Source organism: Myzus persicae, unplaced genomic scaffold (genome assembly GCF_001856785.1).
Source record: "Myzus persicae strain clone G006 unplaced genomic scaffold, MPER_G0061.0, whole genome shotgun sequence".
In the NCBI taxonomy this organism is placed as follows: Eukaryota; Metazoa; Arthropoda; class Insecta; order Hemiptera; family Aphididae; genus Myzus; species Myzus persicae.
In genome coordinates, this window is record NW_019104328.1 from 63,938 (window position 1) to 82,307 (window position 18,370).

The 18,370-nt window shown below is 29.9% G+C and overlaps 2 protein-coding genes across 2 annotated transcripts; one reads left to right on the forward strand and one right to left on the reverse strand.

Annotated features, from left to right (window-relative positions):
- Positions 1-348: 348 nt before the first annotated feature.
- On the reverse strand, positions 349-6,190 carry LOC111041194. The gene is made up of 5 exons (XM_022325407.1): positions 5,969-6,190; positions 4,489-4,588; positions 4,045-4,190; positions 819-951; positions 349-733 (listed from the first exon to the last, which is right to left on the reverse strand). The coding sequence occupies exons 1-5, from the start codon at positions 6,083-6,085 to the stop codon at positions 615-617; spliced, it is 615 nt and encodes a 204-aa protein (XP_022181099.1). The 5' UTR covers positions 6,086-6,190; the 3' UTR covers positions 349-614.
- A 3,994-nt stretch (positions 6,191-10,184) lies between these two features.
- Positions 10,185-11,146, forward strand: LOC111041199. The gene has a single exon (XM_022325413.1). The coding sequence runs from the start codon at positions 10,553-10,555 to the stop codon at positions 10,919-10,921; it is 369 nt and encodes a 122-aa protein (XP_022181105.1). The 5' UTR covers positions 10,185-10,552; the 3' UTR covers positions 10,922-11,146.
- The last annotated feature ends 7,224 nt before the right edge of the window (positions 11,147-18,370 follow it).

The window sequence follows — 18,370 nt, forward strand, 5'->3', positions numbered from 1 at the left end:
ATAGATCTACAGATAATTTAATTGATTACGAAATTCCCTTGACTAACTTATCAACGTCACGCAATTTAACATCAAGACTTGATACTGATTTTTAAGAAGTTTTATCTACAATTATAATTTATGACTGTTTATGAAATTTGTTTATTAATTTTCAGTTAATTGTTAGATCAAGAAAATATACATTCATAAATAAAACTCTCGATGTCCGGGTGTCTAATCATTGCATTATATTTGGTAAAATTAACTATTATATTTTTCGGTAACTGATTTCTGATACAGTTTTTTTTTTATGATTATAACCCAAAAAGTATTGGAAATCTTTTTTTACTTTTAATAAATTAGAAACTATTTTTTTACTTAAATAAAAATTGTAATGTAAGAGATTTTGTATTTTGTTTGATCTATGACGCTTGGAATCTTATTGTTACTTAGTATATATATTGTTATATAATGGACAAAGGTACCTCTCATTTTATGTTTAAATTATAAAGGTACCTATAAAATATCTTACTTATAATAAATAATATTATATTTATTACATGATTGGTTATCCTGTGTATTCTAAATTGACTAATGAGTTTAGATTTTGTTATATTTATATTATAACCTTAACCTTAAGCCATACGCTCCTGGCTTGTTCCTGCTTTCTCGTTAGCGCGCATTGGAATGCGCATGCTGCACCGCTCTTCCATCCAAAATAATGCCACCAACGATATGAACAGAAGATAAAGCACTAGAAGTAATTTAAATATAAATAGTTATTAATGTTAAATGATAATTCATTTAACGATACTCTAATAAACGATCGGTATACTTACAAGTATTAAATAGAGCAAGATATATAAGTGAATTATAACCTTTGGCAACTCCGACCCACAAATTGATGGATAATGAATACAACATATGCGTTGTGTGTACAAACAACCAAATGGAAATGCTACAAAGATCTCTCTGTATAAAAAAAAGGTTTAAATCAATTAAAAATGAAAAAAATGAATATTAGTGCGTATATTAAAATAATATATTAATCAAATATTTAAATGAAATATGATAAAACATCTAAATACTTAAATAGGTAACATATGTCGTTGCATTACAAAAACATCGCCTATTTTTCCCACAAATTTAAGTTTTAAATTCGGAATAGTTAATTTTAGTCTGTTATTCTTAATATCATAGTGAATTGATATACCATCAAAATTGAAGATAGAAATTAGATTAGGCTTAAATCATTCTTTAGGTCCCCTCGTATGCCTTTTTTATGTTTTTACCTTTAACCATGTTACAAGTATTTTAAAACTCACTAAAATAACATAACTTTAAAATGCTCATACCTAGTTTTAAGTTTAAAATATCAAGAAAATCCTTCACGAGGTCTTAATAATATTCTTACCTTTAAATTTGGAAACACGTGAGATTATTCTAATATTAAAAACAAAGAATTAAAATAAATTATTCTGAATGTACAATTTGTTATGTTATTCATAAGTTAGACATTAGTGACATTTGGCTCACAAATATACAACAGTGGCGTCATTTGTCCATCAATTTAAAATAAAAATCCACTGTCCTAATCTATTGTAATCAGTTACTTATAGATTCTTCTTACTATGTCAGTGTAAGTTATTCCATTGTTTTTTTTTAAACCAGTATGATCACAATCACAAACGCCAACACTAAACGTCAAGTTAGTAAAAATGGTTTTCTTAACGCTGATCTTTGAACCGTTTTCCACTAAAAGCTGGAGGCAATGTCGTAGCCAATCAAAAAAGAACACTATATGATTGACAAGGATTTCAGATTAGATATTATTATAATATAATACTATAAATTATATATCTTTTTATAACAGTGTTATTCGTGTTAATTGAATGCTTGTGTGCATATTTATATATTATATAAAAGCGAATGTATGTCTGTTTGTCTACCCTTTATTCCTATACTATTCATCCGCGGTAAACACGATTCCATACGTTCTACCTTTTTGGGAACACGATTCCGTTGAGTTTTGATCAAACAATGGTTTGTCAAAATGACCCTAAAAACTACACGGTTTATGTACGATTTTCTGTGCAATGATGCCCTTATTATTATTATTGTATGTTCGTTTAATTTTTTTGAATAATAGTGTTATAAAAAAAAGTTAAAAATTTATCAATTTGTATAATAAAATATCGATATTCGATACCTTGATAGTTGTTATAAATACTTAACAAATATTTTATTATAATATTATATATAAAATATTATTTGTGTGAATCAAATATTCGTTATGTTCGTTGATTGTGTGATCTAAAAGAGGTGTAGGAACACAGCGACCGGCTGACAAAATCCGATAATTTCTTTGGTCCCTCACTAATAGCTAGGTATACGCAAAACGCCAAAACGTACATAAAACGTTATAACTAGGTCAAATAGTCAAATACCCTTACATAACCTTATGCAAATTTGCCACATTGCAATAAAATTTTGGGTATAAAATGTACGGAATTGTGTGCCTTAAAATGTGCACGATTCCGTACTCTGATAAGGACAGTATGGAATCCTATTCTACCCATCCATCCGGGCTTTAGGCACCCCAAGAAACGTTTCTAAAATATTATGGGGAAAAAATGTTGCACATAATACATTTTGTGTATGATAAGAATATAAGATTCATGATAAGCTCTGTCATTTTTTAAGTACATAAAAGCAAATATATGTCCAATCACAAAGAAACTATGTGAAGTTACTGAGTATTTACATTTCCATGAAGATTTCTGACATATTGCATCCTGGCGTATTACTATCTGAATTCTTTTACACCAAAACCTATATACACCAATGTAACTCATTATTTTGAAATAATTTATAATGTTTTGTCTGACGAAGAGAGGTTATACACAGTTATACCAAAAACCACCAGATCGCCCATTGTATTCAATCGGCTATAGTCTATACGTTTAAGTAAGTAAAAGTATTCAATTTAGTATAACTTTTAAATTTGGGAGTTAGAAACTATACAATTAACCACGTTTTTTGCGGTCTATTGATAATACATAGGTACTGCTCGCGTAATCACAAGCGAGTATCACGGGAAACTCCGCAGGGGGGGCTAAAATAATAATAACCGGACAAGTCCCGAATGACCCACCAACTGATTCAACGTAGAGCCTACAAAATAATAATATGAGGCTTGCCATTTTCACTGTATATTCGAACCACCATGTAAGTGCACACCAACATAGATTTTTCAAAATTCGCATTCTAAAGTGATTCTTGCATAAGTATTGAGATTCAAGATGATTGATAGAAATTTTTAAATTTTAAATACCTACCATTACATAAAAGGTTAAATAACGAATTGAACAAAGTTTGAATCATATTGAGTTGGTATTTTGAACTGGAACGAAGTGCATGGGATCAGCTATTATAATATATTTCTAAGAAAATTCAAACTTTTTAGTTCTTTTTTGCACTAAATCGATAAGCAACATTATAATAGTATAAATATACATTTAATGAATCTTAACTTTCAAAGGTGAATCAATAACATTTTATAAAAAAAAAAAATTGTCACAAACGTATTCCATTCCGGGACCATTATAAAAACAGAGTTAAGGGACAAATTAACTTACATAAAATATTTTAGGTGAACTTATCCCTTTTTTTTTTTATAAGAAAAATATAATAACGCCACATTGATGAAGAGGAAATAATTGCAATACAGTGAGTCCCTTTTCTTTGATATTTTTGTATTGAACTTGTAAATAAAATCGATGATGTTACAATTGACCCATGTTACATATTTCGTATCCGATCTCTTCCATACAATTTTGTATTATTACAATTATTAATTTACTATACGCACAGATCATAACATACCTGTTGCACCATTTTATTAGATTTATTTTCAAATTTAGGACATTTTTTCAGTGTCAAAAATGTACATGTTTCGGATTTTATTTCAAAGCAATAGACATACGACACTGAGTTATGATTTTACCATTCATTCACATATATTTTAATAAGAAAAATAATGTCATGATGATCCCAATAACTTACATTGTAGGTTGCCATATACAGACGAATGTTGACAAGAAGCATCATACCAGTAAAACACAAATTGAACAACGATTTGGTGATCACTTTATCTTCATTTTTATTCATCAAACCGACTGGTATTTGTAAATCCAAACCAAAAGTTAAGTCTATATATACGCACAAACACGTGAAACAAAACATTGTTATTAAATTTGGATTCGTTTTCTTTCTAAATTTTAAATTTTAATTATTATTTTACACGTAATAGTTTAAGAGTACCTATTAACATTTAGAGACAATTTTTTTGCAATATTGATGACAATGTATTATTACTCATATGATAAAGTATGAGGAATTTTACTGATTAGCCGAACAACCACGAACAATGATTAGTACAATCAGTGTTGTATTTATTTAAAAGCATAATAATGTAGTACCTATTATATATTATTAGTATAGACTTACCATCGTTACTAGGCTTGGAAGTAAGAGACGATTGATGTTTGGAATATACGGCATACCATATCTTGCATAACAAAATCGAGCTAAGTGCCATGAAAAATACCTAAAAATATGTATAACAAATGAAACATGCATGAAATCATTTTCAGTCAATTTAATATTTTTGAATTTATTTAACTTTTAAAGTTATTAATATAATTATTAAGTTGCATACGAAGAGTTCAGGGAAAAAGCTTATCTATCAGAGCATATTTCAACATCACTTAGTAATTCCCCGAATCAACTAAATGATAGTCAATTTCATCATCACTTCTAAATTGATGAATATGTTGTAAAATTAATTATTGTACAAGTTTTACAATTAATTATCGTATAATTTTAGTAATATTATATTGTAAATACTTTTTTGTTAATCAAAATGGAATTTAATAAATTAAAACAATCATGTAGAACCAAACAATATTATATACACAATATACTGCAATATAATATATATATATATATAACCTAACCTGTAGTATGTATCATATTATATAAGTAAGTATAAATATTCAAGATAATATTACTCAGAAGACTTTTATATCGATGAATAGACAATATAATATGATTCTTAATAAATATGTTAAGAAATATTTGTAGGCAATACATCATAATCATCATTTAGCTTATGCATACATATGCAGTGTATGATAAGTAACTTATAACTCGTAATAGTGAGTGAGATCTAAATTAATTTGAATTTTCTAAATTCATGCAATACATTTTGTTTTTAGATTGTGGATATATTGCTGGTTTCAGGAGATCGCCTATGATATAAGATTATAAGATATAACAATTTAAATTAGGCTTTAAATCATCTTAATATATATGTTATGGCTTCTTAATCTTATATTGTTATGCTCCGTCAAAATTAAAACAATGTATTTCAGTCATTTATTTTGAGCAATAATTTAATAATTATTAGTTATTATTTAAGACCATATTATACCAATAACTTCAACACTTATGTAAATATTAGAATAGTATGTATATGTAAACATTATATTCAAAATGGATGGTGGGGTGGTGTTATAGAGTAAAATCTTTGCACTAGAATCTAGTGTTTGCAACTTAACCTCCTCCGCTCACCAATAAAATCGAATTCCGCATCCGCCATTAACTCTATGATACCTAGAGATGATTAGCTCTCCCTCTTCTACTAGGTAACTCACGCTGTCAACACTCGACACAACCTCTCTGAAATTCAGCTATATTGCACGATTTAAGTGGCACCTCACGTTTGAATAGTTGGGAAAATCAAAAACGAAATATTTCAAATTGTGATCCGAATGAATGATGAATATGAATGGCTGCTTGTTACAGGAATACAACACCGGATAAATTATTCAATTTATAATATAGTCACGAGATGTGAACAAATTTAAAATTATTTTCATAATTATGTGAATTATAGATTAAAAAACTTGATATACTAATTACCAACCCCGTTCAACGAAGCCATAATCCTGCAAACCAAGCGTGGGTGATAGAACACGTAGTGCAAGTATAGCCTGACTGATTTGCTCATTGTTCTGTTTCTGCAATCGCTGTGAGGCTCCATTTCGACGGGATGTTGAACGATAAAGGACGATAACTATGATAGGCTATTATAGCTGTTCGTCGACAACCGATGATAGTCTTCAACCGCTGTCGGATTTGTTATACTTTCCCGGATACCACGGAGCTGTTGCTAGCTGCAATACATTATTATTTTATTGATCTGAGCTCAGGTTGCCATGGTGACGGTTCTTTCCACGAGAAGCGCCGCCTTGCAATGACGCAAATGTTGAAAGACAATCGCACCTGTGCCGAAAAGCACGGGCAACCGTAGGATGAACCTAGGATAAAAACATCTACCTAAGTAATTATGTAATAACGTTGTTGACGTTGGTGAGATTATCATAATTATCATTTTCTACCCATTCTTTATTAAATTCTTTTTTTTTTAATGGAAGTTGATAATATTTTTTGGATTGATTTTCAGTCCGAATTACATTTGTCATATTATGATGCCGCCATAAAGTTGTTTGAGTCACAATCACATAATATATTATAGTTTATTTCGTCAATACATTAAAATGATTAATAACAATAATGAGTTATATATGATTATCGTGTAGTATATATACTAACGTAACGCCACTGATGGGTTTTCGTATATTAGAGTGGTGTAGTTTATCGGGGGAAACCAAAATTAGTTTATGTAGATTTCCCGAGCTCTTCAAAAATCCTGATCATCTAAAATGTTGGCAGTACATTTAATCTACATTAGTCTTACCTATATATAAGTGAACATTGAGGTTATTTTCGGGGTTTTCTTAGGCTCCAGACATTCCAATACGGAAACTCTTTGCATTCATATCAATGATTCAACTAAGAACTCCTTAACTATAAAATAATCAATTGACAAATAACAATCATTAATATTTGTATTAAAACAATTTCAATGTTTCATGTTTTTGTGAAATATTTTATACTTCAAACACTAACTGTACGTATGTCGTATATACATATAGATATCACATATTATGACATATTGATACGATATTTCAATAACATAAATTATATAGGTGCCTATATGGAAGCTTGGGCAAGTTAATGATAATTTTTAATTGAGCTAAGAGTTGAGTTGATATAAAACATTTTGCAAAGTTTGAAGTTAATATTATGGTTATCATAATCTTTTTATATGGAAACACACAATTACCTAATTTATCAACTTTAGAAATGTTTTTTTTTTATTAATAGTATCATATTATATACATAGACATTAGACTGTAATATGGTTTAAATATTAATAATCATGAATATTATAGACACTATCATATGTTTATACATACAATTAACACTTTAATTATCAGATATGATCATAACTCAATTGGTCTTAATTTAAAAACTTAAGACTGTAAAAACTTTCATTTGTGCCATTTTATACCATAATGACGAAAATATATTATAACTCATGTTCTCCGGAATTGTACGTTTTGTACGTTGTACCTACATTGTATTAGTATTTATTTATTTTATTTATTTTATAAACAAGTAATATTATTATTATTGTTAAAATAATATGCCCGTATGCCGCGATATGGTTTGGTATAAGTATATGAGTATATCATATTATATATGAATTTATTTATTTTTATTTAACAATTCTGGTTAAAAGGACGTTACACCCGCAAGTTATATTGTCTCCGTTTTACAGTTAATGTACAACATAGCACAAACTGTTTTGCACGGGATAGAACCACTCAAGTTGTATCGACAGTTAAGATTCCAAATTGTTATACAATATAGTTGAGAACATTATCTGTGAATATTTTTTTGACACATATATACAAAAGTTCTTATTGATTCAAAATCCATTATTTTTGAATTTTTTCAAACATTAATAACGTTTTTTGTAGTTTCGATACCAAAAAACAATATTTCACAGCAAAAGTTCTCATTTTTATGGGTGGAAATTTCGATTCTTAGTAAGTTTAGACTGTAGTCTTATCAATTTTTTGACGCCAAAAACAGTTTTTGATATATTTTATAATTGTAAGAAGGAGGAAACGTAAAATGTGGTTGTGGGGGCCAGCTCATTATTTATAAATTAAACGTAATTTCCCCTTTATTCAAAGTAACTCGTTATATTTTATGAAGATTATATCAATAAAAATCAGTTAAGTTACAATACTAAGCATGATACTGTATCGGACACTTTAAACATTACTTCATACCTACTAACTACGGTTGAGTAATTAACAGTGTATTAGTGTTCAATAATATTAAATTTAAATTTAATTATGAATCAAATATAAGTGGTTATGAAAACAGTGTAAATCTATACCGTAATACGTATAATACGTTTATTCCTAACTGAATTATGAGAACTAATTATATGTTATCATGTTGGTATGTATATATATCGTAGGTACCTATACATACAATAAATTGTCACAGTTTGTATTATGTATCTTTATTTTACCATAGATTGTTTATTTTTTATTCGTCAATCGTCACAGTTTAATATTAGGTATCAACTTTTAGAAAAAGATTCATTTTTCCCCAGTTTAACATCTTCCAAAATGCAACACATTGGCAACACGATAGACAGCAAAAAAATTATTGAGAAAGCTAAGCGAATTAAGTTTAAAATTACAATTGTCAGCTAATTAGACATTTTACATAAACGGGAACGATCTCTTTTCAGTTTAATTACTCTTTTCATTATTGTAAAACCAATAAGTTCCCAAAAAATAAGTTATCAATGAATTCTGCTACATATTATTTCAGTTTATTATCACTGAAAGGTAAATTAATCTTAAAATGTATAAAAATATATAATACAAATATTAATAATAATAATAATAATAATAACAATAATATGTACAACAACAAAAAATGATTGCGTTTTCCAACAAAAACATACTGCAAAACTCCATGTAACAAATGCTAATTATGTAAAATCCAGCTCTAAAAGTTGTCATATATTTTAGCTAGTCTTTAAATTAATGATATCATATATGTCAAAATAGGCTGCTAATAATTGAGTATCCGGACATTTCGGCGTGGCCATCTCGGCGTAGGCGGTTCGGCGTAGAGCCGTTTCGGCGTGGGTCTATTTCGGCGTAGTCCTTTATCATTTAATTATTTTTTCATTTTTTCATTTAATCGAGTTTAGATAATAAATGTAAGCATTGCTTATATTGTACCTATATATATATAATATTATATATATCATTTATCAGTTTTTATCTGACTTTCGTCGGTTAGATGCAGGTATGCCGTATAACTGTATATAATAATAATAATAATAATAATAATAATATATATATATTATGGGATTAGACTGTCGCATCACATAATCTATATTACCGTCTAAGTTAATAAAGATATGCAGTCCAATGGCCCAGCTGCCGCGGACTTAATTTAATAAAAAAAAAAATAATAAAGATATATATGTATAGGTATAGTTAACCTTTACGCTGTATCGATAGACGATCATTGAGTAATATAAGATAGTCAAGTAGTCAGTAGTTAGTAGTCACCATGACACAAGCAATTGAAACTTTCCGTGGACGTGAAATATTTGTACATGATGGGTATATGTATATTTTTGATGCATTTAGTGCAAATAAATTAAAAAAGTTTTGGCGATGTCGTTACAAAGATTCGTGTAAAGCGAGAATTCATACAACAGTTGAAACTTTGGAGGTAATTCAATTTTTTATTATCTTAACTATCAAGTAAGTATATTAAATACATTAATTATTATTTTAATTATTAGATCTTAAAACAAATAAATGAACATTCGACCCATGACTCGGAAGCGGCTAAGATTGAAGCTAATTCTGCAGTTACTAAGATGAAAAAACGAGCACGTGAGACAATGGAGTAGGCATCAAATATCATAAATGAATGTACGAGTGGATAATCACAAGCAGGAAAAGTAAATATCAAAATTCTAATAACTTCAATTGAGAATTAATTTTTAATTACTTAGGGAGCATTGACGGCCGATGGAGCTTTAAAAAAACAGATAAGACGCGTACGGCGTGAAATTCAAGCTGCACCCGATGCTCCAAAAGATTTAATTTCATTAATAATACCAGTGAATTACCAGTCGTATTCGCCATCTGAAGGTGTAACTGAACAATTTTTACTACACGATAGTGAACCTGGAGTCGACAGAATTTTAATTTTTTGTCGCCCTCAAAATTTAAATATTTTATCAGAGTCTTCCAATTGGTATGTCGATGGCACTTTTAAAGTAGCACATCATTTATTTTCACAAGTATACGTAATATTAAGTAAATACCTCGATGGTGTTCATCCCCTTATTTATGCTCTTTTACCCGATAAAAAAAATCAAACGTATGAGCGGTTATTTAAAATATTAATTGAATTAAAACCCGGGTTAAAACCAAAATCAATTGCTTGCGATTTTGAGCAAGCTGCGATCAAAGCAATTAAAAACAATTTCCCTGAAGTTCAAATTCACGGATGTTTATTTAATTTGACAAAAAATTTTAGACTTAAAATGGGTGACCTGGAATTATTTTCGAAGTATAAAAATGATGCAGAATTTTCAATTTATGTTAAAATGATTTTGGCTTTAGCTTTTGTTAAAATTGATGACATTTACAATAGTGTTAACTTATTATATGATGAACTGCCTGAAGAAATATTTCCTCTCTTAGAGTGGTTTGAAGAAAACTACATCGGTACAGTTGTAAGAAATCGTCGTCGAATCCCACTTTTCCCCCCTATAATTTGGAACGTTCATGATCGCGTACTTAGTAAAGAAGATCGAACAAATAATCACGCTGAAGCGGCAAATCGTCGGCTTAATCTACAAATGGCCGTTGACCACCCGACACTATGGGCATCAGTGGCGCCGAAGTTTTAAAAATGTGGTGGAGCAATTTCGAAACTTTGAGACCTCAATAAATTAATTATTTAATATAGAAGTACCTAACCCAATATATATTTACTTGTAATTACAGTGACGTGGATTTAATATACGCATGCTCATAATAAAGTTATGATGTAAATAAAATGTGGCCGTCTGGCCACATTTTTAAAAAAAGAGGTCGGGCCATGGCCCGACGTTAGCATGGACTTCGGCGCCACTGATGGGCATTTATATCATGTTTAAGGAGAATAGGTACAAAGTGGCCGAGACACCTTCTTTTGCCAATTAGAAACAGGCAAAAGTTCACCAAAAAAGAAAAAAAAATACATTGACGTCGATAAACGTATTTTAAAATTAGTCAGCGATTATGATAATCGTAATATTATGAGTTTTTTAAGAGGAATAGAACATAATTTAAGTATGATGACCTGAATATTTTTATTTGTAATTTTAATAGCATTCTCCTTATTTTAATTAAATTTGTATTATTTATTTATTTTTATTATTTATTATTATTTATTTATTATATTTATATTTTATAGTGACCTACATAATTTCTTAAAATGGCCCTACGCCGAAACGGCCCTACGCCGAAATGGCCACGCCGAAATGTCCTAATAGACCGTAATAATTGAACTTAGCTTATTGGCGATTTAAGTTAAAAATTTAAAAAAAACTATAGGATAATGAGTACCTATATTTAGTCTACTATCATTTAAATAGTGGGTTGCAATCAATTGCAACAAAGTTGCCAAGCTATAAGTTCAATTATTAGAATTATTAGCAGATTATTTTTATATGATATCTATAGTCCAATGACTTAGCTGTAAAATTATATCACAACTTTTAGACATGGTTTTTTTATACTTAGCGCTTTTACGCCGATTTTGGCAGAGTGTTTAGGTCGGGATGGAAATATTATCACGGCCACCACGTCAACCACTCGTATATACAGGCAAACCTAAATTCTAACCAAAGAAGGGAAAAAAATTAATTGCACCTTGTATATTTCAGGTATAAATATCTATTTAGTAAATTGCGCCCAATAGAAATATCATTTTTATGATAGTCATTTAGCATTACTCAGAGGACACCAAAAGGAGGCGAATATCACTGTTTTTCAAAAATGATTAAGTTAATAAAGATTTTGTTTATAAAAATAGAAAAAATATTTAAAAAATATAAATGCCTATATTATTGAATTAATATTAGTTATTTTAAATATTTTTTGTTAAAAATTGTAATAATAAAAAATATAGTTATATGTTATCAGCATGATAATGAAACATCGTCTTCACATATTCAGCCCTCATAATAGTGTTTTTTATTGTATTGTTGAATAATTTTTTCATTTTTTTTCATTTTTGTTTTATTTATATTTTGAAATTTATAAGGTTCATTTTTCATTTATACTATAAGGTTTTAAATAAACTACAGATTGTAACTCTAATATTTTATCTGCAAATAAATGAATGAACAACATTTTTTAAGATATAAATAATATTTATATAATAGGTATTAAGCGCACACTTTAAAATACCCATTTTAGACCCCTGAAAACCCGGGTTCAATTTACTATACCCATTTTAGACCCCACAAAACTTCGGCCCCAATTTAATACAGTATTTTTACTACCTGCTCAATGCTGTTCCAATTTACAAGCTCCCTTACATACAGCCATACAGGTACAATACCTAGGTATATTTAATTTAAATAAATATTTGTAACATTATATTTATGTATTCCTAAAGATACATTTTACACTAAATTTGTCTTACAGTACTTCGGTATTGTCAAAGGACGTGTATAACAGCTACGTATTATATTAAGTGTTAAATACTGATCATCACCCATGTTTAATGAAATGATAATTTTTATGTTTGAGCCCAAATTATGGCTATTTTAGAAACAAAGATGATTACGTCAGCCAAGGTGGCACTGGCGGGGGTGCTTCATCACCAACGGGAAGACTTTACAACGGCTGTGACCGTGGTGACCAGTTACTGGTTTACTGGTTTAATGGTCACCAGATGTTGAATACATTTCTGTAAACACCTATAGAAGAAAAAGCAACTAAAAAAATGGAGAGTAGTCAATTTGTTATGAAAATGATGTGTCAAAAATAGTATGATAGAATAAATAATTAAATTTTAAAGAATTGACATACGTTTGTGTATCCATTTCTCCAGCCCTAAATGTATATTTTTAAATTTACGCTTATTCTAAAAGCGTGAAAATTACGAAAATATTCGTTCAAATTCCTGCTAATTGCATGCTAAATATTTGCATACAAAATATTCATTTTAAGAACATGGAGGGAAAGTTACAGAAAGGTATGTAAAAAATTGACAGTGTTTCATTATTGCGAATTTGGTACATTTTTAAATGTAATTGACTGGCTACAATAATCGACACAAAATAACAGCACAATTAGTTTGTTTAAATAAATATAAATTATTAAATTAAAAAAGCCATTTTGATTTTAGTATTCATAAAACTTCAAACTTTAAACGTTGACATATTTCCTGTAGACTTATCTTCAGAAATTACCAAACGTTATTACTGTAATTTGATTAATCGCAGTCATATACTCGTATAATGTCAAAATATTTGGAAGAGATGCAGAAAGACAACGTGATCGCTCGCGCCAATGTCGACAAGATAGAATTAGTGGCGGAGACTGATATCCCGGAACTCCTCATTCCGTCAGAGACTAACACGCCACTCTTACAGGAATCAGTAATTATTAGATTAATATTTCTGTACACTTGCAACACATATTTTTAACAGTTTATTTTTTCTGTACTATCCTATACAAGCAGTCCAGTGTTATGCTAGTGGACGCTGCTGCAATAAATGGAACCGCGGTCAACGACAATCATTGTGTAGTAGAGATGGTTGATTCGCAGTTGGCCGACCACGGCGTCACCTCTGTATTCGGACTACCGTCCGAACCATGCAACCCCTTGGACGAACCACGGAGCGCCAACACGTCACTTCTTCTGGCGTCTACAGATGAATCAGTAATTATTAGTTCATTAAATATAATTGTGATTAAGTGCCGTAATCATCTTAGTCCAAAGGTCAAGTGGAACACACAATAAAATAAAATACAAAATACATGTAAATTTTGAATTTTTATGAAAATAATATTAGTTAGGGGGTCAAGTTCTAAGTACACTACTGTTCCGATTACATTGTTTGCCAAGGCAATGCACACACACTGATAGCTTTCATGGATAGATCATTATTTTAAATTGATTTTAGACTAGGGTTTTGGGTAAAAATCTATTATATACGATACATTGCGTAAATATACGTAATTAGAACTCGATCGCAGCACAGTAAGTTATTTTAATAGTTATTCAACATTTAAAATAAAAAACAATTTATTATGTGTGTAAATGGCTCGTCACAAATTATTAACAGTTATTATTTTTTGAAATATTCTATAAGATCAGTCGGATGTTGTGCAAGAGGAAACCACTGAGGTGACCGTGGTTAACGACAATTACTGCATGGTGGAGACGGTTGAAGCTCCGACGGTCGATCACGTCGCCACAGAATTAGGAGAACCGTCCAAATCACGCAGCAGCTCGGAGGAACCACAGTTTGATGAAGATGTGGTGGCCACGTCTGCAGGATCACTGGCTTCCCTGCCAACAGTTGGAAGAATAATAGCGCCGTACCCGGAAGACCTTCCGCGTACGGCGTTTCATTTTCTCCACATGAGAATGGCGGCCAGACTGCAATCCGAACATAACCTAAACGAATCCGACAAAACGGACATTAAGGTATCGGCACCAGTAGGTGCAGTGAGTGAACAAACGTCCGTGTTGATTGAACCTGAGCCTGAGATTGTGCCAGATAGACGGATCGAGCGCCGCGAGTGGGATCTCCTCGCCCAGACACCACCGATCGGAGTCTGGAAAAGGATCCGTAACCGCCTGGAAAAAATGTTCCGGGTGATTTCTTGTTGTGGGTGTTTCAAGCGCCGAAGACAATGAGTCAGGCCGTCGGCTTGTCTCGCGGTCTATGGTTGTAGACAACACAAGCGCGCCACCTACAGCAGACACACCCTGGCGCCAAGGCCAATCTGATCTGTCGTTTACCCAAAAACAGAAACATCTCCGTCAGTCTGTAATTTGGTCTTAGAACACAATAATGGCATAGCGTGCACATACTTTGTTAGATATTTATAGTCACTGTTTGTTTTTTTTTTGTATTTATATTGCCATGACAAATCATCCGGCATCCACACTTAGCGGGTTTCTCCGAGTTTACAATATCTACCTCCATAACGGCTACTTTCACATTATAATACGAAATTACTTATATAAATTTTGGTCTTTGATACATAGTAGCAAATCTGCTCAAAAATGAAATTATTTTCTATTGATTAATTCTATTTTTCTATTTAGTATTTTAGTAATGCGAAAATTTGTTGTTTTTTTTTTGTGTGTGCGTAATACGTATACAAAATTCATATATTTATATACATTGTTTTGAACTTATATTTACCTTAAAAATAACTATATGTATTGTTTATCAAAATGATGTACCCGCTAATGTCAATCGATGTTTATTGATGTAAATAAAAAGAAAAAAACATTAATATTTAAGAATTTAAATTTTATTTAAAATATAAAATAGCGGTTAAGTGAATGTCACACTACTGTAGGTACAGTAGGTTACAAGTGGATCGTTTTGACGGATGGTGTTAAATTTAAATTCAATGATATAGAATCATTGTATACGAAAAATGATTCTGAGCGAAAATGTTCTTTTACTATATCAGTGTATATAATATTACTTAGTAATTTAGTAAGCATATTAGTAATACGCAGTAGATTAAATTCATTTTCAAAAAAAATACATTTAAATAGCCCCATTATGTGTATAAAATATAATAATATACTTTAAAACTTTCATATACCCCCTAATAATATTTTTAATTTTCAACAAAATAACATAAATCATTATTCTTGGTTATTTATTATGTAATTTCGTCTAGATATTTTCATAACAAGCTATAAAAAAAATGTGTTTGTATATTAGTTTTACATGTTTCACCCTTTTTCAGCTATGCAATTATTAGTGAATTTTTAATAACATGAATTTTTTCAAAATTTGAACTTAAAATGCTTAAAAAAAATCTTGCCTATGTATTTTTAATATATTTCAACTAATATTGTACAACAGGAGCCTTCTATTCAATTTTTACAATTTTTTGACACAACAAATAAAATTGTATTGGCAATTATAGAAAAAAAACTAAAAAATTGAAAATTGAAAATGTGCGTAATTACTCAAAATGAGTCAAAAAATTTTAAAAATTGTATGAAGTATATGAATCAATAATATAAGAATATGGGGTAAATTTCAAGTATCTGAGGTTATTTGTTTTTGAATAACAACAAAATAAGAAAGTCATTTGAATCACATGAATTGTATCAAAATCGCATATGCCTGTAAATAGTTTAACACGAGTCAAAATATATTTTTTTAATTGTATAGTGTATAGAAAAGGTGAATTTGTTATATTCATTAAAAAATTCATGTATCTAGTATATTTACGATAATTTTTTAAGCGTTATAACAAAAACCAAAATCGATTTAGTCGAAACCTAGCTTCCCATTTTTCCTCAATTTATTGTTTGTTTTCCTGTTGCTTTTGAAAACTATTAGGCATTTTAAATTGTGACCTAACCAAAGCTCTAATTGGATTCATTTTGCTACCAGAAAAGATGCTGTTGAAGAAAACCAAAGCAAATTAACTGTCAAAAAAATTGGATGACAGACACAAAACAAAAAATAATAATGACTAAAATTAGAAAAAAAATAAAAAAACACACTTCATTATAAAATCAATACATTCATCAATCTAAAATATATAACAAATTTATGTTTTTATGTATATTTTATCTAAACTTAGCAAATAATTCAGCTTCGCTTGTAATGAGTACTTTTTTATCAGGCACCTATTAAAATATGAAAGGTAGAGATTGCATTTAAATCATTACAATTTTTTTATTTTATTGTTATTATAATTATTATTTATTAGATCATCTTGCAGGTTTATTCAATTTAAGTTGTTTGGGGATACACTTTTTAAAAGTTATAAGGTATAATGACGTACCTACGACGTCAGATTATACTTCATTTGTCTGAGTAATCAATGGAAACCATTTAAATTAAATAAAAATAAAATATTAATCTCTACTATTACTATTATAATTTCCATGCTGCAACCATTTATAAACGAGAATAAAATTTATAAAATATAATTTTCCACCGTGAATCTGAAAATCCTTGTTTGAGCACCTCGTTAAAATTGGAATAGTTGTAAGAGTTTATGTGCACTGTATAACAAAAACAATCAGGAAAACGCGAATATTTAAATAAATTACTTGGTAACATAACTATCCTTAAAAGGACGAGACGATATTCTTCTTATTATTTTTCTTTGCAATCACTCTGCCGTGCATTTATGGTTCTAGGCAAAATGTTGTATTTTTCGTTCTGACCACTGGAGGGATGAGAGGTGGGGTGTAATAATCTTATCTCAGTTTTCTTCTCAACCACATTTCACTTTTTACTATCACTTATTGTTTTTCAATATATTTTTACAATTTTTTTTAGTTCATCGGTATCGCTAAAAAGTGGTTTCAAAATGATTCAATTTTCTATTACCTAACCTACAAATTAAAATAAAATAACCTATAACAGGTACTGTTGGGAAAAGCGATAGCTAATATCGATAACCAATAGCGATAACATTATAATGTCGTGCTTCTCAATATATATTATTTGTAATAATACCTAATACGAGTTAGTTCTTCGGTTTCCGTCAACCACGACGCAGTAAACATATGCTGACATTCGCCGCGTAATATTTTTATAGTTATTTGTCTAATAAAACACACAATTATACTTTCAGCCTATGCATTTTAATTAATTATACAGTCCACAACATAAAAGGTAATAAAAAACAAATTAATCAGACATAAAAAAATGGTCCTAATCGAACCGGATTCGAAAGTAAAATTGTGTAAACGCGTGTGAAGTGCATGCAGTAACGAAGAGGAGCTCAAACTCAAGGATTGCGACAGGAAAGCAACAAAAACAATAAAGCAAGGTAAGTGAACAGTACCTAAACGTAAGATAGTGCGCAAAGGGGGAGGCTTGGTCATTCAATAGGTACGCAATAACGTGGTGAGCAATCAGGCACATAGGTATTAAATATTTATAGAATAGTTGGAAAAGCACGAGGAGTAGATTTCAACATCGACCAAAGTCTAAATATCGGTAAACAGGAGTTGAGACAACAAAGGTGATAAAATGTTGGCTACGAATCAACAAAATACAGCAGGTGACGGCAAAGGGAATACCGCTCAAAATGATTTGGCACAATGGAAGGTAAGACGAGGACAAATTAAGAGC